This window comes from Halichoeres trimaculatus, unplaced genomic scaffold (assembly GCF_033239565.1).
Source record: "Halichoeres trimaculatus isolate MK-OKI-2021-1 unplaced genomic scaffold, fHalTri1.1 fHalTri1_scaffold_16, whole genome shotgun sequence".
NCBI classification, from domain to species: Eukaryota; Metazoa; Chordata; class Actinopteri; order Labriformes; family Labridae; genus Halichoeres; species Halichoeres trimaculatus.
In genome coordinates, this window is record NW_027437194.1 from 11,165,245 (window position 1) to 11,187,866 (window position 22,622).

At 43.8% G+C, this 22,622-nt stretch overlaps 2 protein-coding genes across 3 annotated transcripts; both read right to left on the bottom strand.

Moving 5' to 3' along the window:
• Positions 1-2,500: 2,500 nt before the first annotated feature.
• On the bottom strand, positions 2,501-14,668 carry man2a1 (mannosidase, alpha, class 2A, member 1). Of its 2 annotated transcripts, XM_074690724.1 has the most exons (25): positions 14,341-14,668; positions 13,290-13,412; positions 12,995-13,137; positions 12,669-12,899; positions 11,760-11,904; positions 10,769-10,856; positions 10,554-10,637; positions 10,311-10,438; positions 10,039-10,212; positions 9,726-9,912; positions 9,321-9,498; positions 9,017-9,207; positions 8,613-8,810; positions 7,479-7,593; positions 7,309-7,376; positions 6,349-6,517; positions 6,025-6,258; positions 5,721-5,843; positions 5,515-5,629; positions 5,296-5,429; positions 4,785-4,926; positions 4,566-4,699; positions 3,944-4,138; positions 3,451-3,561; positions 2,501-3,354 (listed from the first exon to the last, which is right to left on the bottom strand). In XM_074690724.1, exons 3-25 carry the CDS (start codon positions 13,133-13,135, stop codon positions 3,184-3,186), a joined length of 3,456 nt encoding a protein of 1,151 aa, XP_074546825.1. In that variant the 5' UTR covers positions 13,136-13,137; positions 13,290-13,412; positions 14,341-14,668; the 3' UTR covers positions 2,501-3,183. The 2 variants fall into 2 exon arrangements, with proteins under 2 accessions (XP_074546825.1, XP_074546826.1); XM_074690725.1 differs by lacking the exon at positions 13,290-13,412.
• A 571-nt stretch (positions 14,669-15,239) lies between these two features.
• On the bottom strand, positions 15,240-22,443 carry wdr36 (WD repeat domain 36). Its single transcript, XM_074690300.1, has 22 exons — positions 22,153-22,443; positions 21,096-21,123; positions 20,889-20,989; positions 20,626-20,743; positions 20,406-20,538; positions 20,145-20,199; positions 19,778-19,910; positions 19,117-19,292; positions 18,916-19,036; positions 18,613-18,678; positions 18,364-18,453; positions 18,151-18,293; positions 17,959-18,076; positions 17,719-17,884; positions 17,379-17,487; positions 17,131-17,210; positions 16,920-17,027; positions 16,375-16,606; positions 16,141-16,260; positions 15,900-15,981; positions 15,541-15,728; positions 15,240-15,436 (listed from the first exon to the last, which is right to left on the bottom strand). Exons 1-22 carry the CDS (start codon positions 22,297-22,299, stop codon positions 15,287-15,289), a joined length of 2,664 nt encoding a protein of 887 aa, XP_074546401.1. The 5' UTR covers positions 22,300-22,443; the 3' UTR covers positions 15,240-15,286.
• Positions 22,444-22,622: the final 179 nt, after the last annotated feature.

The window sequence follows — 22,622 nt, forward strand, 5'->3', positions numbered from 1 at the left end:
ATATATATATATATTCCTGTTCAAGGAAGCCAAGTGATCCAGTGATCTTACTGGGAGTCTGCAGGCTCAGTCAGAACCAGTCCCCTGAGGATCCACTGGGAAGTTTTCCATCATCTGGTGGATCTGTAAAGTTTTCAGCTCTTCCTTCATCCTGTGAAATTCTTCGATGAGGCTCTGACTCTGATGAGCTGTCTGCATAATGGAGTCTAAGACCTGCCTTTCCCGCTCTTTGGGGGCAGTGAGTCTGAAGAATCTCACAGTGTCAGAGATCAGATCATAGATCAGCTCCAGCACAGCTCTGCTCAGATCTCCTGGCCTCCTTAGTCCCTGTTCACACACTTGTGTGTGAGTCCTCTGAAAGTCCTCCACCTTCCTCAGCGTGTGTTCAGCCTGAGCTCCAGCTGACAGCTCCACCTTCTGAAACATCCTTTTCATTTCTTCCACATCCTTCCTCAGAGGTTCCACAGTCTTCATCAGGTCTTCTCCCAGCTCTCTGACCTGACTTTCACTCTCCCTCTCTGTGAATGATCTGAACAGGCCTGCAGCCACCCTGAACCCAACCGCACCCCCAAACACTGCTGCTCCTGTTATGGAAGCTAACGTAGCTAAGCTTATGCCCTGGGCTGGCTGAGTGGCAAGAAGCCCGACTGCACAGACAAGGAGTCCAAACCCTCCAGCTATGGGTTCAAGTCTGCGTCTTGTCCTCTCCTGCAGCGTCTTCACTCTGTCAGCCACCTTCTCAAACTCCCCTGCTGTCTGTCTCATCTGGGGCTCATGCTGATCAAAAGTCTGGAAGAAGGACGTTGCGTGTTTGATCAGACCGCTCAGTAACAGAGACAGGTCAGGAGGCAGGGGTTTGCTCCTTCTACCCCTCCTTCTTTTGGGGCGTTTCCTTTCTGGTTTTGGGTCCATGTTCTGGAAGTTTCCTGCAAACTGAAGGAGTTGAATTTCTCCAATGCAGAGTCTGAGCAACGCCTTCTGCAGGTTTCACTGTGGTCCACTTTCTGAGGAGACACAAACACACACAGGACCCCCTTTCAGTCTGACCAAGCTAATCACTGAGTTCATGCTTTTATTTTGAGATATTTTGGCATGATAATAATGTTAGTCTGTAGTTGTCTGAGGAAGCTAAGTGTAGTTTCCTGGAGTGAGTGGGTGTGTAGTAAACAGGTGGTTATAGCACAATAACCTCCAGCCTACAAATGATTAAGACGATACAGAGTGCAAAAAATGCAGTTCCATGAGTGTCCACTAGAGGCTATCAGCAGAAACAGCAGAAACCACATACACAGCAATTCAGAAGCAGATTTTCACAGAAGAAAAACATGTTTACAGCCAGGTTCAAAACAGGATTTCTGTCTGAAAAAATCATTTTTCTATTAGCACACACTGAACTGGGAATGGGTTATTATAACAAGTTATTTATGGCGTTATTAAACCTTCCAGTTTGTCCATTTTAGGGCATGGCTGTTTAACTGGCAAGAAGTCACCCTGTAGCTGTTAAAAAGGAGGATCAAGGCCTCACTTCACTTTATCTGACTCAATCAAAGCCAGGTAGAATTCATCAGTTCCAATATGGCACACCATGACCCCCAAAACCCGATTCAAACCCTTACCCAAGCATATACACACACACACACAATCACACACACACACACACACATATATGTGACGAGGACTCGCTCCAGAAGACCCAAAGTTCATCTTCATCAGTCAGAGGAGAAATGAGGCCTGAGCAGCCTAAGTGTTAACATACAGATGATCTTCTTACCTGTCTGAAGCTGTGAACACACCTGAAAAGAATATTCCTAAAGAGGAGAACACACCCGGACAGGAGAACACACCTGATCAGAGAACAGTATTTAATCAGGTTGGTAATCTTTGACCCGGTTTATGATCCTGTTCGTGCCAAACTCTGTGAGTGGCCACCTGTCCACGCCTGTTGATCACATGACCAGAAATAAGCCTGACCGCCGCAAACGGGCCCCACCCCTTCTTATCAGATGGATTATGATTTAATGATCAGCACTGGATGAAGGCCATGAACGTGCTGTTGGACACAGGAAGTCAGGCCCAGCTCGCTCACTGCAGCTCCACCCCTATGTTCGGGTGTAGTTTAAGGCACCTGATACCTGTTACCAGCGTGTGAGCAAAGGCCTGTACTACGAAGCTGGATGTTCTCTTACCACAGACGACCCTGGTTCACATCTTATTGGGATAAATCACTATGGTAACTTATGCTCACCTGCTCCAGGGCAGGTTAAGTTTGCATCGAATCACTGAAGTCCAGTGTATCTGAAATTATGAGGTTGATAATAATGGTCACCCATTAGCATAGCTGGACCTGATCTGACTTCTGATTTTTACCTGAACTCTGAAAATGATCTCACTATTCTGAAACTGAGCATGCTCAGTCTGCAGCATCACTCTGTTGACTGATGTCAGAGCATTGCCATTAACAATATGAGCAGAGTCAGTAAGGACACAAACAAACAAAAACAACAACCAAAAATAATTTATTTTATATTAAAATCATTAATCTGAGCCTCAACAATTACAGACATGAAAATAATCTCTGACAGACTGATCAAAGATCCCTCAGGGCGAGGAAACAATAAACAGCATACGATTTTTAAGATTCCCTTTTACCACAGAAAATACACAAACACACTGAGACACTGTGCAGCTTCTCTCATCCCCAGGAAATCGAGAAATAACTTAAACCAATCCATGCAAGGCTCCTTATACAAACAGAACTGAATCAGCAGGAACAGAACCTCAATCACTCACACATAAACACACACTCACCCACACCTCACAGTTTCAGTGTTGTTTTTTAAACAGCTAATACAGTCTGTGACCTTTGACCTTTACTGTGACTTGTTTTTGTTTTAATAGTTTGTTGAACTTGGACCTTGATAGCCCCTGTTCAAACTCTGAACTTCATTCCTGTTTAATGTTATCTGTTGTTTATTTGTTTGTTGTTTATAGACGAATGAATCTATCAGACTCCCAGTCTGACAGTTTGAGCCGTTGGCTCAATTTTATCTTGTTCAAATGTTTAAAACCTGGACGTATTCACTTTTTTTAGTCCTCGTCGTTTTTGTTTTACTTTCTGTGGGTAGTTTCTGATTGGCTGAGATGTTTCTTTTAATCAATCTGGAATATTTTTGCATCTGTTGTTCATTCAATCTCCACACGGAAAGCGCTGATCTCCATTGGCCGCAGCACAGTGATGTGTGTCTGCTGCTGTTGCGGGGCAGATTCTTGTTCGTGGTGTTCTCTCAGCAGAGTGAGTCCAGAGCGATGGACCGACCGGAACCGAAGAGGAGAGAAGAGGTCGTCCAGGTTCACCTGGAGACAACAAACAAAAACAGGTCAGTAAAAAATAAACTAAGTGCGCTGAAACGATGATAAATAAACAGACATGTTTGTTTGTGTAACCAGCACCTCCTCTTGCGTGCTCCATGTACACTGCAATGCTGGCTGGGGGGCAGAGCTACAATCGAAGCCCTTCCTGTGAAGAAGCAGGGCCACTTCCTGTGACGGTGTATCAGCTTCCTGTTAAACACATACAAACATGCAGTCAGTACTTTAAGCTGAATGGCTCTCACAGCTCGATGACATTTATCTGAAATTTTGTGTTTGTTTTAAATTCATGTGTCTGTCATCCACACCACTCACATCCTCCGAGCTGTCATGTGACCAGGGGAGGGGCTAAACAAGTTGACAGCCAATCACAGTATGCCTTGTTAATATGAGGATGTAATTATTTGTAGCATTTGCTTCCTGTTTTTTTTAACATCTTCTTAGTCTGACACTTTTCACAGAAGGGGTTTCAAAACCTCGAACTTAACTGTCTGTGTATTTTTATTTGTTGTTTGTGTGTTATGTCACAGATAAAGTTTTGGTTGTAGGGTTGGGGTTCCAGGTGCTTCCTCACCTGTGGGTCCTCCAGTGTCTTCAGGTTCAGCAGGTGAACGTCACATGGCAGTGACAAGCGCAGTGGCAAGAAGGGGCGAAGCTTTGGCATCTGGTTCCTGCTAGGCGTGACCATGGTAATTGGTGGGTGGCAGAGGCTAAGCGAGGTCATGTGGGCAAGTAAAGACAAGTGCTCCACTGAGGACCCTCCCACCCCCTGTAGAATAACAGAAAAAAGAAGTACATAGATCTTCAGGGCGACGCCTCCTCTGATTTTCACTCACCGATCAGCTTTGTATAGTTCAGCCAAACATTCTTAAACTATAGTGGTCTTTTCAAAATAAGAGACTTCCTGTTTACATGTCACTAAAACAACAAGAAGCAATCTTTAAGTCTCAGGATGTCTCTCTATGCCACACTGCTTATTGGGGAGTGTCAGGTTAATGCTGGTGAGCTGTCTTGCCTTTTCACTGTTTGATCCTGAAAAAGATCTTTCATTGATGAACCAGATTTTTTTTTTAAGGTGTGTGTAAGGCTGGCTAACGCTAAAATTAGCTTACCGTGTTAAACTGACGCCACTGTTAGTCTGATGATAGGTTTAAACCAACACTTAAGATCTCAGTGGGTCTGAGCCCTCTCCTTACCTGAGCCCCACCCTTCCTGTCCTCCAGCAGCAGCTGGAAGAGGCTGGCAGTCAGCTTGTTGTCAGTGACACCTTGACCGAGACCACGATTATCATCTTGTTGCAGCCGCCGGTCCAACACTACCTCCAGCTCACCTGAACAGGTAAACATCAGCATACATTTAACATCTGAAAAACGGAACTCTGAACTGATCATGGTCCTCCAGGTGACCAGACTCACCTGGTCTGAGTGAAGCCACGGCTTGACTCTGAGCTGAAAGCAGGGACAGACGAGACCCAGTGTCCTGAACAAAAGCTGCTGAGCTCATTGGGTAAAAGTTTGCCTGCAGGGGGAGCTTTTCCAGAGTGCGCCGCTGCTGCATCTGTACAACAATCAGCCAATAACTAATAAATAAGCAGTAAATACATAATTAATTACCAGCCAATCAATAACCAGCCAATCCAAAAGGTCAATGATAAATTTATAATCAATTAAAACTCTGTCAAGATTTTGCTTAAGCCCACCTCTGCTTCATCTGTACGATCATTTATCAATCAAAGGTTTATATATACTGACGAAAGGGATGGATGCTGTAGGTCAATAACCAATAATAATGATCAGTAACCATCTACCAGTGATCAATAGTTTATGTACAAATTGTGACAGAACCATCAATGTTTCACTGATTAACTGGGACAACAGTAAACCCTGTGACTTTATCAGATCCGTGACATAATCAGACAGTTTGTACCTGAAACCCGTTGAGGTCAGAGAAGAAGAGGTTGCCACTAGAAACATCAGTGACAAGCCGCATGACCAGCTCACGGTTGACCTCTGACCTGATGTCCACGGTGTTGGAAACCTCTACAGATCTCCCAGCATGCCCTGGGGTAGAGACAATAGAAAACTTTTATTTTAAATTTTTAAGTAAAAATAATGATTTTTAGTGTTTCGTCGATCCTCTTGTTACCTTCCAGGTGGTAAAGTCGAACTCTGTGTGTAAAATGCTTAAAACAGGAAGTGATGTCAGAGAAGATGGGCCCTCGGGAGACCCGGACCAGTGGAGGCTCGGAGTATGAGTAAAGCTGCAGGGGAGCAAATGAACAAAAGGCAGAGTGAGTCAGTTAGTTCTGTCTGATGGATCTGGTCTAAACCTGATTTAGGTACTGGTCTCACCTGAGCCCCCTCTGGCCCTGGCAGGAACAGGTAAGCTCCACTCTTGTCTGACTTGGATGTGGTTCCGTACCACAGAAACTGGACCTGGACCTGACGGACCAGACCAGACTGCAGGCGTAGCTTCTGTATTTCAAAATAAAAGGACTAAATGATCATCATGGTTTTTACCTTAAATTAAATGTTAATCTTAAATCAGAAGAAATCCACTTTACAGATTAATTAATTTCTCTTTATGCCATTTTAACGAGTAAAGGCTTTGTTCATTCTTATTGTGTCATCAGAGTTTTTCTTTTAAATCTCTGACCTGCAGCAGGCCGGTCTCTGAGGAGCTCCAGATCTGGATGTGCTTGTTGCTGAGGGACAGGGGGCTGCCAGCCTCAGTTCTGGTCAGGTGGGACACCTGGAAGTGTTCAGACTTGACTGTTGACGAGTCATGACTGTTGAAGGTGTACTGAACCCGATGGGTGGAGCCAACAGAGGATTTTGTCACATGATAAACGACGAGTGACAGAGGAGGAAGCTCAGCCACAAAGTCCAGCTAGAACAGAAAACATATGCAAGTTTAAACTGTCCGCTTTTATTTGTGACCTCACCATAGAACCGCTTTGATTGGGTGATCCCTCATTACCTGGAAAGCTTCTGTGGATGCTCTGTTTGGCCCCTCCCACACAGCAGAGATCTGTGCTGCCATTGGTTGACCTGTTTCTGCATCAACAACACGGGCGTCTGGAGAGTCGACAACCACACTGATGACTGATGACCTGAGCTGCTCCGTAGGGTTAAAGATCACCAACGACCTGGATGACATGGACAATTAATACAGACGCAAGAGTGACGGCGGCAACTTGAATAGCTTAAGGCTACATGCTAATGTGCTCAAGTGACTGTGCCAACATGCTAATGTTAAAAGCTTACCTTTTTTTACGGTTTTGCGTGTTAGCATGTTAATACCAGCTAACTAGCAGTAAACCATGTAATGCTAAGGCAGGTGGGACCTGAAGGTGGGGCTACATTAGCTGTTTTGTTAATGACCAGCTGAGTTTAGCTCAACTTGAATGCAAGGGTCTGCTCCACAGGCCAAAGCTAGCCTCATGCTTACATTAGGGGTTCACTTTGCAGTCTTATTCCAAAGAAATCGCTGAGCTACAAGCTGACAGACCAAGCTAACATTAACATGCTAATAGCTTACCCTTCAGAGTCAAGAGAAAAAGAGAACAAAAAGACAGTCAGCATGAAGACTTTCAGAATCACTGAACAAAAACACTTAGCTAAAACATAATGTCTCTGCCAAGATGTCTTAGCTTCAGAACATCAAAAACCACATTGTAGACTGTGTTCTAAGTTCAGACAGAAATAACAACAAAGATTAAAATGTTCTCATCCAAAACTGTAAGGTAACAATGCTAGCCTAGCACGTGATACAAGCTAGCAAGCTGTTACCCATAACATGAGTAAAGGTTTTTTAAACTACTGAGGTTTTGATAGGGACACATAGAAAAGCTTTCCTAGCTCTGAATGTTTCATTCTAATTAAAAAACATAAAGCTTTCTGACTCTATCTTCTCTCAGTGTAAACCTCGCCTCCTCACCTGGGCTCATCACTGAGCGTCAGCTTTGTTTTCTGAGGTAGTGTATCCTGCGCCGAGAATGTTTCATCCTGAAAAACATTAACTGTTCGTTAACTGTTCGTTAGCCCCCAAGGGTTTCATGTAAAAAATGCAGTGAAGTGAAAGGTAAGTTATGTGATATCAGAGGTTACCATTTGCAAGAAGGTCTTTGATTGGCTGTGGCTGTACTGGCTCTTGTCCATAAGGAGGAGCCAGTGGGCGGAGCTCTGAAGCACCTGGTGCAGTTTCAGGATGGAGTGAAACAATCTGTAAAGATTTCAGATTTAAATTTCACTTTGACAGAAAACCACAAATCATGATTAGGTTTCACTTATTTCAAGAGAAAGAGTGTGTTTTACAGAGTCTTTCTATGGTCTCTCTGATTGCTCTGTAGCAATCATCATTTTCAGCTCAAACACTCTGTACTGATCTCAGGTCGCTGTCCTTAAAACACGAATTTCAGGTAATGTCTGTTTGAAGAATCATTAAGGACCCTGACCCTAACAAAGTCCTGTTTCTGTGTAAAAGAACAAACAATAAAATCTAGCTGTTTGTTCTGAACTCTGAGCATTTGGACAAAAAAACAGAGCAGGATGTTTCTGATTGATCCCTGTAATTTGGCTCCTCTAAGGAGAATAACCAAACAATAATGTCACAATCTCAAATAAATCTCTTTTTCTGTTGTTCAGTTCTTGTGATGTTTAAACTTTAGATTTGTTTTGAGTGCCAATGTTAGGTAACTACTGTTAGACACTAATGCTAAATATATGGTTATGATCAAAGCTAATGCTAACTGCTAGCACTACACAGTGCTGTACCTGTTCGTTTGGGTGTCGAGGTCCTTCAACGGAGAGAGCATGGAGGGACAAATAAGACAAAACACACTAACGCTAAAGATACTTAGGAGATTCAGATGCTACAATGCTAACACTGATTAAACAGATAAGGAGAAAGAAAAGAGCTTCATGAAACATGTTTTTATAGCAACAGACAAATAAATAAACCTTGACACATCATTTAGTGGCCTTAAATCAGATAGTTATGCCAAAAGCTGCTCATTGCTACTGGTGGGAAATTCAAATCTATGTCCTTGAGTCCATAATAACTGTTAGCTCTTTTGCTGCAAGCTTTAAATCACCCAAAATACTGAGATGCTAAAAAGGTTACAGCCTACATGCTAATGTTCTAACTAGACTCTCCATAGTATGATGAGTCTTCTTCCCAGAGCAGGTTTTAAACTCTTAGCTTATGTCATGCTAACAGGCCAAAAGGCCAACAGGAACTACCTGGTGCCATAGTCCACCACCACAGGGTCCCGTGCAGTGCCCGTGACGGCGTCGTGATGCTGGAACAGGGCCAGGTTCCGTCTCCCCAATGTGAGAGACAGGAAATGATCGCGAGCTGGAAAATCTGATGCCAGACGACCATCGCCATGGACACGACGCATTTCAGCCAGCGTGAGACTGAAGAGAATTTCTGTAGCCCTAAGGGAGACAAAGGAAGAGACAAGATCAAATAACAAAAATCAACAATGACACTCCTGATGAGACAGAGTCAGTCTCTTCATCAACAACAAAAGAAACCCTGAAAAATCATTCTTCTAAACATTTAACTCACACACACCCTTTCACCAACCTGTGTGTATTTGCAGTGTCTCCTGCAGTGTGTTATACAAGTAAATGAGACGTACCTGAGTGTGGCCTCCAGTGTCCTGTCCAGGCGTTTGTAAAAGGGGCGGGACGTGAAGTACCCGCTCCAGTAGTGGTCATCTCGGTCAGCGTAGGTGAAGAAGTCACCACGCAGCGTGGGCAGAGTCTTTCCTGATGCATTTAGCCGCTTACTGAGAGTCAAGAAGTAATCTGAGAGCGTCCCAAAACGGGCCTGAGGAAGAAAAGTGACAGATCAACAATCAGAGAACAGTGGGTTTTATCCAGTCACCACACATCAGCTTGCCATTATGCCCCGCCCCATTCTAGGTGTGTCAGGTGGTTTACCTTGACATGAAGCTCGGGATGCTGGTTGAAGTAGTCGAACAGTTTCTGGTAGTTATCGAACTGAACATCCCACTCACTAGACTCCATGAAGCGAAAGTCATCACCAAGCGGGATGAGGAGAACATGGGAGCTGAAGAGACGAGACTTCTGGCGGTACTGATCAAGGAGTAGGAGCGCCCTGCAAGAACGCACAGGAAGTGACCACACAGCATGCAGACATATGAGTCAGACAGAGTGGACACGGTCAGGGAGGACCTGAAGTCAGCATGTGTGACCTGCAGACTTTGAGTTTTTAAAGGGTCAGAGAGCAACGATCAAATTTCTGCCCTTTTATTCTGACATCATCGCTGACTGACCTTAATATCCTGATGAACATAATCCATCTTTGTCCCGCCCCATGCTTACCTCTCTTTGATGTTCTGCTCAGTGATTGGCTGTGGCGGTATCTTCCATGGACACTGAACACGCCTCTTTGGCAGACGGTGAAAGTCAAACTGACAGCAGACTGCTGGGTTCGGACCACACGTGTGCGGCACATCATAACTGTAGAAAGGCATCATGTGACACGTGATGTCACTGCGGGAGGAGGAATCTGTAACACATGAGAAGAAGATGAAGTGTTTTTAGCATTCTTCATTTATGTGCACTTCCCCTTTAAATAAATACGCCTGTCTCATTAACCCGTAGGTTGACTCCTTTATTTAGAATATTTGCTAACCCCAGTTCTGTCGCCAAAGAAACTCCAGTGTCTGTTGCTGGGCAAAGTGTTTCTTGACGGCGTAGTGAACTCGTTGGATGACCATGTTTTGAAGCCCTGCCCCCTTCAGTAGGTAGGTCATGGAAGGGGAGTGGCCAAAGGGATCAATGGCCCAGCCACTGCTCGGCTGCACACCTGGATGGAAAGTTGAGAAGTGTGATGTCACATGGAAACTATCAGTGCTGTGTGCTGTGATGTCATACAGAAGAAGTTTGGTGGGCGGAGTCACACACCCAGGTGTCTTTGCATCCACAAGTGTCCCTCCATCAGCTGATCCAGCAGAGCAAAGTAATGAGAGTTGGCTTCATCTGCCATCACCCATCCACCTGTCACCAGCTCCAACTGCCCCTCCTTCAGCAGCCTGACCAATCACAGGTTGGCACAGGGATGCGGAAAGGGAAGGAAGTTAAAACCTCTGTTTTCCTCTTTGACCTTTACAGGTTGATAAAATCAAACGGAGGAAAGACGAGACTCACCGCCGAACCATCTCTCTCTTCTGCTCGTCGAGTTCCCCCCACCACTTAGAGAAATAACTGATTTCCGCCCAGATCATCTTCCTCCTGAGCAGGAAGTACAAACATCCCCTTCATAATCAGACAAACTAAAGACCAGCATCCCCCTCAAAATAAAACAAACTAAATAATGGTTTATTATTTGAAATAAAATAAACATTGAGAGTGTGTGGTGTCACCTGGCATCCGCGCTCAGTTTGATCAGCATGTTATCCAAAATGTGACGAGTTTGATCCTGATAGTAACCGTCAAAGGTCTTCAACCAGCCTGACACACATCCAAACACACAAACACACAAACAAACACACATACAAGGGAGAATCAAAACCAAGGGGATGACAGAGGAAGGAGCAAAAAGGGGTTCAGAGGAGGAAAAGCAAAGGCGCTATTAAAGCAAGAGGACGTGTGGTAGGGGTCAACAAAAGCAGAATCATCTGAAAAGGGGAGACTACAGGAGGGTCCTCCTGACTTTATCGGTTGAAGGAGATTATGGTCCAGAGGAAGACAAGGATTGATGGGCGGTGGAGAGAGAGCAAGAGGAAATCAGCTGCTTTTTCCTCCTCTTTTATTTCCTCCTCGTCCATCATCCAAAAACGTTTACTCCCCTCAGACAGTCTCAGCTGACCTCTGACCTTTGTCTCATCCTCTCTCAATCACATGACTGTGTCAATATAGTGTTCAAGTTTATCTCTTACTGGTTTACAACAAGTTAAAGGTGCAGGCCAAGGTCCACCATAGACCTCCGGAGGGCTGGTCAATCACACACCACAGTATGGACGTGTTTGGTGGACTCATCATGATCATCAAAATTGATTGTCTAGCTGAGGGGCCAATCCAAAACTCTTATCAGTGATTGGCTGATGCCTCACCAGGGGCGGGCCTGTGATGCTTGGACAGGCTGCTATCAGCTGATCCTGGAAGTGTGTCATGAGTAAGAGGTGTTTCCCAAGGTCGCTTCAACATGATAAAAATCAAACCAGTCTACAAAGTCACGTGTCATCACAGTGTCATGTTTAACCCTGAAGAAGAGTGTGTATCTGTGTGTTGTGACCATCAAGATTGAACTCTAACATGTGTTCAGATGAGAGCAGACTTAGACAACCCATTAGCCTGCCACCTTAGAGTTATGGTACATGGGCAGTACCAGAGGAGGTAATGGCAGCAGCTCACCTGGGTCGTTGTGTGAGTGAGCAACCACAAACACCTCCAGTGGCTGTTCGTCCCACTCGTTGCCATTGTAACTAATCTCAAAGCCCTGTTTCCAGGCGCCGCCGTCCGGGTTATCAAAGGGCAGGAGGTCGTACACGTCAAGCAGCTGAAATGCAGCATTGAGAAACATGACACACACAACACACAGATAGATTCAGAACCATTGAATGGATGTTGCATTACAGTTAAAGGAATCAGTTTATGGAACAACCTGGACAGAGACTGTTCAAAAAAATGATCAAAAACAGTTTATTAAACAAATACAGGGAAACAAGATAATCTAAATCCATCCAAAAAATAATAATTTTCTCTTTTGTTTTGTAGCAAAATGGAAATTAAATAAGTTATCACATTTATGTTTGTGGGTTTGTTTTTTTTGTCGTCTTTCTTTAACAGAAATAATGATATATGATAAAAGGTACACTGGTACACAACTGTATCATGTATTTAGCTAATGTGCTTAGCTAATGCTAAGAGAAGGGGCAAATATAATAAGAGGTTTTCTTCCTTCTGCTCATTGTCATTCATTTGAGATTTTTTTTTCCCATTTTTATATTGAATATCTGTTTTTTTGACAGTATGAATGAAATAAAAACCAACTAGACCAACATTGAAATCAGTTGCTGACATGTTTACCAAGTCAAAGTTAGTTATATATCAAAATCTTTCACTGAGGCTTTAAAATACAGCAAGAACAATCTACAAACACTGAAACCATAATCCATCAGATGACATCAACACACATCATATAAAGAATTTAAATTCCTCCAGCAGAAAAAACTGGTTCTGCTGGCTATAAAACATATGAACAAAATAATAATATTAATATATACTTTTTAAATTACAGGACTAGCAGCATGCTAAACTCACCTGTACCCCTTTTGTTCCGTCCTTTTTCTCTGTAGCCAATTGGCATCCTGGCAGTGTGTCAGCTTGGCTGAGGGCAGAGTCTGAGCTCACATTGACTCCTCCTCGTCTCCTTTCCTTTTCCCATGATTCTTTACGGACACGCAATGAGTCACGTAGCGTAGCAACTAGCTGGTTGTTGTCATAGAGGAGACGCTCTAACCTGTCTATCTTCTCCTGGAGACGGGACAAATCCTGTCCACATGAAAATAAACTTCTTTAATTCAACGCCAGTGTTTGCGTAGTTTACGAAAGCTTTATTTCTAAATACCACCGATGACAGCACTAACCTCGCCAACCTGTCCAGCAGGTTTCTCCAGGCTCTGCTGATGCTCTGCCCCCTGCATCAGCTCCAGCATGCGATACAGTGACATCACAGCCAAGCAGAAGACTCCGCCCACTGCCACATACAGCAGCTGACTCCTCTTCATCGCTGAAAGGTAGAGAACACATCTCAGACACTGACCAGGTGCACCATGGGAAATGTGGCCACAACATACAAGCATCCTGTGTCTGTAGACTTTAGATACTTCAATGATTTTCAACACCACAGGCTTTAAAATGAAACTCTGTCTCTTATTTTACCTTCAGAGGAAACAGACGGTCGATAATGGGAAGAGTGCACAGCAGCTGAACTGTAAAATGAAGTTTCCTGAATGTTTGGATCATGCTCTGACCTCACAAACCCATCCCCAGTTCCTCGCAGACCTGCAGAAAGGAGTTTGATTCAGTTTGATCACAGTTTGAATCTCACTTCTTCATCCTGCTAATGTGTGTCTCTGCTCCTTTCTCCATCACAGTCAAAACACCATCAGCTCTCCACACTCACAGGTCAACTTGCACTGATGTTTAGCATTATCATTAGCTTAGCATCAATCTTATTCATCAACATGAATGTAGCATTAGCTTGGCATTGATCTAACAGTTTGATACAGTGAGTTTTTTTCTTTTCTTTCAACTGTGAAACAAGTAACTTTATTATAATTTGATTTGAACTTTAAGACGTGTTTCTTATTTTTACACCTGAACAGTGATCCTGTCCCATTTAATGAATAAATCCATAAACGGGAAATATTTTCAATGTCTGTTTACCCATAAACAAACTTGGAGGAGCACCTAAAGCTCACACAGCAGTTGTAAAGATTCAGTCCCTCAGCTTCTCAGGTAAACTATGATAAACTCAGGTATATTCAGGTAAACTCTGATGAAATTATTTACACTCTGATAAACTCAAGTAAATTCAAGTAAAGACTGATAAACAAGTGTTGTGTCCCAAATTGAGTACTTCAGCACTTTCTCTTAGTGTTTTCAGTTACTTCACACTGACAGTATGGTGCACTTTGAGTATTCAGCCTCACTCAAAACGGTCAAAAAGTTAAGTTTGGAATGCTGGACACTTCTCACACTCAATTGTCGCCATATTGGCTACGTAGAAGAGAGGGTGGGTATGGATCAAACGATGGTGATGAATGTAATTAATGAAAAGCAGAAGACCAGATGTTGTGAAATGAGATCTTAGTTTCCGGTAAGAGAGAAACCGCATTGTTTGATTTAAGACAACACTACCCTGGATGCTTTCCTGCACTTTTCCAGTAAGAGCAGAGTGTTGACAGTGCACTTAATTCAGTGTACTCACAGAAGTACGCGACTTGGGACACAGCAGAGGTTCCTTAGGGCACTTCCGCGTTGGTCAAACAGCTGCAGGTTCCCGCGCCTCGGGTTATCTCGTGCTGGTTCTTACACACTCCGTGGTGTCCCTTTTGTCGTTTATTTACGGTAGATATTAAAGAATAAACTTTAAATAAACTTAAAAAAAAAAATTAAAGTTGAAAAGTGTGTCGGTCCCATAGACTGGTTGGTCCCTGAGCAGCGCGAGCCCAGCCTGCTCCTGCGCACTGCCGTTTGTTTTGCTTCCGGTTTGGTTTGCTGACTCAGCTCTGCACGAACAGCACGTCCGGTCAGGTGTCAGATTAAACAAATAAACTTTAAGAACAAAGGAAACAGAAATCTTTGCCTCCAAGATAAAGATTAACCGGATAGAAAGCTTTATATTCACACACACCTCTCCACTATCAATGGCCTTCTTCAATGGAGTCCTTTGACATAAGGTAACATCACCAGATCATGTGACCCTGTATCAAATTCCTCCCCTCCCTACTTTCTGGGTGTGGGTGAATTAAAAAAAACAACTTACTTAAAAACCAAGAAAACACTTCTGAACTCAGGGGCGCTGTGAGGGTTGGAGATTTTCAGGCTTTCAGTCTTTAACAGGAATGTTATAGACTCAGGGATACCAGAGGTGCTGGTTACCGTGATAACACCTGAGCTTGTGAACCGCTATAATCCTCACACCTGTGACGTTTGACTTCTAGGTTCAAACAAAATTTATCACCAACGAGTCAGACGCTGAGCCAGTGCCCTCCACAGCTTGGATGCAGCGCACTTATTGCTGCTGACACACACCGGCCTGAGCTGACATTTAAAGACACATTTTTAACTGCAGAAGAAGAAACATTTGACTCCAACACAGAAAATCAGAAAGATCAGCTTTAATACAAAACAAACCTGCGTGTGTGTGTGTGTTACAGCAGAGCACTTTTGGTATATGACAACAAACAAAGTGATTGGTTAAAAGAGGCCTGCAGCTCCGCCCACCCTGCCTCTAGCCGTGCAGAGAGGCGCAGCAATGCTTCTATGGTGACAGGATCTTGAGACAGGGAGCGCAGATGAAGCTAAAAACAGAAAACAAACAAGAAAATGAGGACAGATTTTCACAATAAAACACATCTCTGAAAATTTGGGGTACACTTAATCTACTGTGCTCTGATTGGCTGACCTTCAGAAAGAGCGCCAAGTAAGCATGAGCCAGATCGAAGTCCTGCCCACTTGTCAACATGCTGTCAATCATTTTTATGAAAGCCAGCAGCAGACTGCTGGCTCCACCACCCTCTGATGCCAGACAGGTTAGCTCAACAGAGAGCGCTGCTGGCCCACAATCCTTCAGGAGCTTCAGTGGGTGAGCAACTACATAGTGAGAGAGGAATAAAATAAAATAATTCAATAAAAATGAATACTTTCTTCCTAAGAAAACATTTTTAACGTATGTTTATAATTTAAAAAATTGTTGAAATATTTAAAAAGGACAAGTTTTGAAAATCATCAAAAGTAGAAGTTGGAAAATGAATTCAGACTCACAACATCCAGACTGCAGAGATGACTCCAGGGCACTGCTGAACTCTGACCTCTGAGCCAACACACCCCAGTCCAACACCTTAGACTGACATCACCACCACCACCAACACAACGTCATTAGTGTCAACAAAAACACTATCATAATCATAATCATCTTTATCATCATCTTTATCGCTTGCCCTGCTCTCAGTTAAGCAGGAAACAGCCTTCAAAAAAATGAAATGATTTTCGGTGAGGATTTTACCTGTGCATGCTGTTCTGTTGCTGCAGTCGATGCAAAGCGAGGTGTGAGACCAGGGAGAGTGGGCAGGAAGAAAGGAGCAGCAGGTGGAGCAGCAGGGGGCGCTACAGGTTTGTTCCTCCTCTGAGTTCAGACACAGAGCGCATACTGAGTTTAGACGTGTTCACCCTCACAGAGAGTGAATCATTTCATAAAATCATGCTTCAGGTGGGAGGCTGAGGCCCAGGTGTGGCTCACCTTGATGAGGTCCAGGTGCAGCAGACTCTTCCACCGAGACTCAGGCAGCAGGGACAGAGTCACAAGCTCTGTCCCCAGCTGCTCAGCTGACTTGTACTCATCATCATTTTCCTCTGATGTCACTTCCTCTGCAGACTGGTCTGCTGTCACTCCTGGCAGCGTCTCCACATCTGGTTGGTAGTCAGCTGGGAGGGGGCGGAGCCCAACTGGACCACACAGACTCTTATTAGTCCTACGGGGAGAGAGCTGCAATGTGAGTGGTTTCTGGAGGTCACCTGGTAGAGACTCCTACATATTGTGGATGAGAGCATTTCATCCAGGAAATTTAACCTGAACCTGACACCTCTACCCCTTTACTTTACATACTCATGGTTTATAATAGTTATATATATAAAAATGAAAGCTTTGAGGGGCGGGGCCAATTCAAAAAAACTCAATGACACTCTAACATCAAGACTGCATCTGATAGCTGTTTTTAATTGATAATTTGCAAGGATTGGAGGATTCTGACTAAATCAAAATGCTAAACACTGATTGGTTCATACCAGAGGTACACGCCCAGACTGTCAACATGAGCCGTAGCCAGGAAATCTCCAGTTGGTGACAAGGACACGCCTACTGGCGCCATGGCAACCAGGAAACAGTCAACTAGGCTGAAAAAGAAAAATAAGTTTTTAACCTTATGTTTTGATTTATCAAAGAGTAGTCATCTTAACCAGCAGAGAGCAAGCATGCCATGGACTGTTCCACACACACCTTCCAGAGGGTAGGTCCCAGGTACGAATGGTACAGTCCATCGCCACAGTAACCAGCCAACGTCCATCAGGGCTGAATGTCTGAGAAGGATTATCATCAAACTCTTTTCAGTTTGTTCTGATTAAGTCAGGTGAAAAACTGTAAGCATGCAGTAGAATGGATGACTATGAGGAGGCTGTTAGCATGAATCTGTACATAAGCAGGTGGGTGTTGAATGTTTTTAGCTGCATTGACTTTCCTGGGCTCACCATGTCGTTGATGTTGCCATGGTGACCTGCAAACTTCCTGACGACCCGTCTGGTTTCTATGTCAACGACCTGCAGTGTGAAGTCATCCAGCGCTAATGCTAGCATACCGCTAACAGGAAACAAAGAGAGAAGCATGGTTCAGGTCAATAATTGTTCTGTTGGCCCTCTGCAGCTGTGTCCCAACTCAAACTGTATCCTTTAAAAGATCCCTCCTTGTTTCTTCCCCTTGTTTCTTTCACAGACTGCTGTTCTACAAAGGATTTTCTGTCAGCTGTTCCCACCCAGGGGCTTGTGTGTTAGCATTATGTGTAAGCGTCATTTGCTGCTAACTGTCATTTACCTGTCTCTGTGAAGCATCATGCTAGCTGGTGCAGCATTTAGCTTCACCGTCTCTTCCAGTTTTTTGCTCTTGAAGCGCCAGAATTTGAGTAGCCAATCAGAGCCTGCTGTCAGCGTCAGCTGGTTCAAGGTGTCTGTGGCAACCCCTCGTACCGTCCCACTATGAGCTGGAATAAAAAGGTAAGCGTCAGAGACATTTACAGAGAGAACGGGTCAATCAGAGACAAAAACACTAACACACCTTTCTCATTGTCACCGTAGCAACCACGATGCAGCCCAGACTGAAGGTTGTAGACGTCAACACGTCCACAGGATGCCCCAACCACTGCAAAGTTTCCACAGGAGGTAATGCCAACAGCCTGGAAACAGACAGGAAGTCATCAGGGAGGGAGTGGGGAGACTCAGACACAAAGAGGAGGAATGATGGTCTTACCATGGCGATGCTGGTCCTGGGTGTGTCAGGTGGCTTCAGATGATGAGCTCCCATGGTGCACCGCTGGTAATTCCATGTTGTTGTTGATAAGCGACCGCGATGACAGGCAACAATGCTGTCCCAGTCAGACTGACGAGCTGTAGCTGGAGAGAAAAATCAGCTGTTTAGGACAACATATGTCTGAGCATGCTCAGTGTGAGTCAGTGCACTCACCAGAGGAGAAAGCTGTGATGGCGGGAAGACGAAGCTGCTCATACGAAAAACCCTTCTTCTTCTTCTGTTCTTTCTTCTTGTTGATGGATCCTGCACACAGCAGCCAAACTTTAAAGGGACAGTTCACTGTTGTTCAAAGGGGCCAAGCTGCCTGTGAGGCGCCCCCTGTGGGTACACTTGGTAATGACTTATACTGCCACACTTAAACACAGACTGTCCTTTGAAGTTTTTGACAGGTTTGGAGCTCACCGTGACCCAGGTTCTTATTAAAGCGCTCATGAACTGTGGAGAAAGACTGCAGTGTCCCGTCCTGACCTACAGGGGGAAGAACAACAAAAAACAACAAAACAAAATTTCAGATTCTAAAATTAAACATAGTTTGATGAAAAGATAAAATATTCAGATTATAAAAAAGAAAAATTAAGTTTAGAAAAAAATACTCCTATTATAAAACAAATCACTCAGACTACAATATAAATGAAACTCAGATTATAAAGTCTAACACTCAGCTAAAAGATCACAGAGTGTATCTAGCCTCTATGGTTTACTGACCAGCACTCAGGATGTTTTTCCCATCGCTGCCATGGTGACAGATGGTGGTGGGCGGAGCACTGTGGCCCTGGCGACTTCTCAACAACCTGGCTCCGCCCCCCTCCTGGTCAAATATCCACACCTGCAAACATCAGAAGTTAATACCGAACTGAGGAAGTTCAATCAATTTACCTGACTGCTTTTTTTTAATCATTTGTTTACCTTGATGGCGTTATCTCCTCCGTTTGTCACCAACAGCGGCTCTCCATGCAGGAAGGTTGCTGCAGCGATGGCCGTGCTGTGGGCATTACTGTGTTGAGTAACAAGTTGACGGCGCTCAAGATCCCAGAATGCAATGTGACCCTGAGGGCTGCCAGAGGCCATGACAGGAGGCCCATCTGAGTGAGAGGGAGAGGGACATTAAAATTACTTAAGCTATTTCATTTTTGATTAATCACTTTCAAAGAGGTTTTTTACCCTTATTAATGGATGAATTCTTAAATCACTGCAGGGTATTATATTTTCTTTATGACCTGTTTAGTGTTTTCTTCAGGTTAACTCTGATCTGAATCTTCAGGGGAGGAAAAGTTTCGAGTTTGAAATCAGATTAGATCACGTAATCCAATCTTAGTTTTAAACTGGATCAAACCTTCAGTTTGTGTTGTTCAAAATTTTTCAGAAAGATTTGGATAACTTAGATATAAAAAAAAAACAGGATTATCCTGATCCCAACAGGGGGCAGGATTTCAAGGTGAAATTCAGGAAGAAGATGGAAACAGAATTTTCAAATTTTCAAAGAGTAAATTCTTTGAACAACTGGGCTGTCATGATTATCACATAATGCAGGCTGACAAGAAAGACGGAAAGAGAGACAGACCCGTACCTGTTCTGAAAGCCAGGGAGCTGACTGGTCCCCAGTCTTGTGTAAAGCTCATAAGTGTCTCATCCAATCGGATGTTGTGAATGACTATGCGACCTGTTGTCATGCCAACACCGACCACGTCTACAGCAGGACTCTGGGAAAAAGAGAATGTAACCCTGATTCTTTTTTCAAAATAAAAGCTCTTACAGTTTGAGGTTTTGAATCTTCTCCATGTGACAGTGGCTACGTTTGCAAGCAATCAATATTTCAAATGTTTCAGAAACCAAAATATTGACCTTAATCCAAATAGTGATTGCATGTAAACGTGACTAGTGTCTGTTCTCTTTGAAGTGAACATTAAGCGCAGCATCAGAGCGCTCAGACTGACCTGCTGCAGAACAGTGACCCCTGCTGACCAGCCAGGGAAGGTGAACAGCAGCTTACTACAACGAGAAGGAAAGAAGAAAATTTAGACAGATGACCTCTGATCCTCACCTCCACCACTCTCTGAGTAGCATTTCTCTGCATTACATTTACTCAAAGATGTTTTAGATGGATGATTATTCTTCTTTTTGTTTGTCATCTCTTTGTTTAGGTTTAGCTGACTATTCCTCATTCACTCTGTTAGCCTGGATGTTAACATGCTAACCTGGTCTTGATGTTCCAGAGCTGCAGTGCACCCTGGGAGCTTCCCAGCAGCACCTTGTTCAGGTAGGTGCTGGGGTGCATCATAGCTGACACGTCAAAGGAGGCGGAGTCAAATTGCAGCTGCAGGTAAATGTCTGTGGGAGAAAAAGGCAAGGCATGATGGGTAAAATGTCAAGTACATTAAAGGTACAGCAGAGTTAGTCAAGCCATGCCCCTCTCACCGCCTCCCTGGACATCCCACACAATGACATCACCACCGCAGTCGGCAGAGATCAGCTGATCACCAAGAGGTAGCAGCAAGCGCACTTCCTGTTTGTGTCCGTGGTAACGCATCACCACCTGTATGGAGAGCAACGAGGTCAAAATTCACTGACTGAATCAACAATATTAAAAAAAGTCTTTTCTGCCTTTATTTCCAGAGTCTCATTCATCCTCAAAGACAAACTTTCTACACTTCATACATAGAATTAAATGATGTTTTTACCTCTTTGTTCCTCGCAAAGGCACTGATGTCCCGACCAGAGGCTGCAAACACCAACATCCTGTCTGCCGCCAGGCAGCTGATGTCATCTGACAGGCTGTTACCTAGACACCAGCGTTACACTATATTACAACCCAGCAACAAATCAGAGAACAAACTCTCACACAGGCCATCAAAACTCCATTTAAATCTTTATTCAAAAATACTCACTGACGGCAACAATCCCCAACCGGTTCACCTGAAACACATCACAGATCATGTGATCAATAATCAGTTGATCAGTAAACAAAAACATACACATTTTGAAATATAACAACCTTTAATTTAAGACAGAGTTCATTTTCAAATCAAAAAATTCGCGTCTTAACTTTGATCATGGTTCAGACTGCTAGATCACCATCATACAAAAGACAGTGAATGTAGACCCTCAAGGTTACTGCTAAAAGGCTGTCTGCTCACAGAGTGATGGATCCAAGCAGATTACAAGGAAGAGTGGAGCAACAGGGACAATCTCAGGCCGGAGAGGTAGTTATGACAATTCAACACCTTTGGAGTAACACTGGAGTAAAAGTATTAAGAGCCCCCAAGCACAGACAGAAAAAGAGTTTAACTACAGCTGGGTTATTCCTTGAGTCACTCCTGAACCAGAGGTCATGTCTGAGGAGTCTGGCCAGGGCAAAGGAGACAAAGAAGCTGCTTGAAAGTCCAGAGTAAAGTTTCCACAGACAGTGATGCCGGGCCATCTGCTGCTGTTGGTCCACTGGGTTTGCTGAAGTCCAGAGTCAACACAGACATTTACTAGGAACAACAAACTTTATGAGGAGGCTGGTTTTATTTTCCAGCAGGACTAGGCTCCCGTCCACAGTACCAAAAGAACCAAACTAGGTTAAACGATCATGATGCCAATGTGCTTGGACCTGAACCCACAGAGACTCTGATGTAGAAAACCTGATCAAGGACTGACCCAAAGACTGCAGAAAATTGTGAACATTTCTGCACTTTGAAGAATCTCATACAACATTGTCAGATTCCTGGAGTTTCAGATATTTCAGTCCACATTAAATTAAGTAAAAATTTATCTTAATGGAACAATTTAAAATAAACCCTATCCCTTGACATTATGTTTCTTACACACACACACACACACACACACACACACACACACACACGTTGTATTGACATTATGTCAACACAGCAACGGAATGCTTTAAAACATCAAGCGCATGCTTAATGCAGGTGTAGTTGCAATAACTGTAAACTCTCTTACATTGTACGTGTGGAAGCATTTACCGACCGCCGTCACCAGGTAGAACTCCCGGTGCTTCTGGTGGTACCGGAGCGCGTGCGGCACGTGGTTCGAATAAAGTCCCAGAACCCGGAACCCGGAGAACAAGGCACTGCCGCCTCCAGACATGTCCGGATAACACGGAGAAATGTTGAAAAGGACCCGAAAACAGCTCAATCAAGATTAAGAGCCGGTCACACCTCGGAGACGAACCACAGAAAACACATGGAGGAGAGCATAGGAAATGGGTCTTACTGGAAACAACAAACACAAAGGTTCCGCCTCAACTTGGCCTCTTTTGGTTCCGGCCGCAGAAACTCGTCAGCAAAAATAAAATAAAATAAAAAAAACCGTCATAAATAAATACCTTCTGTAAACACATTACTAATGAAACTTAATAAACGTGCAGTCATTAATACAAAACATTAAATGTAGGTGCGACAATGATGAAT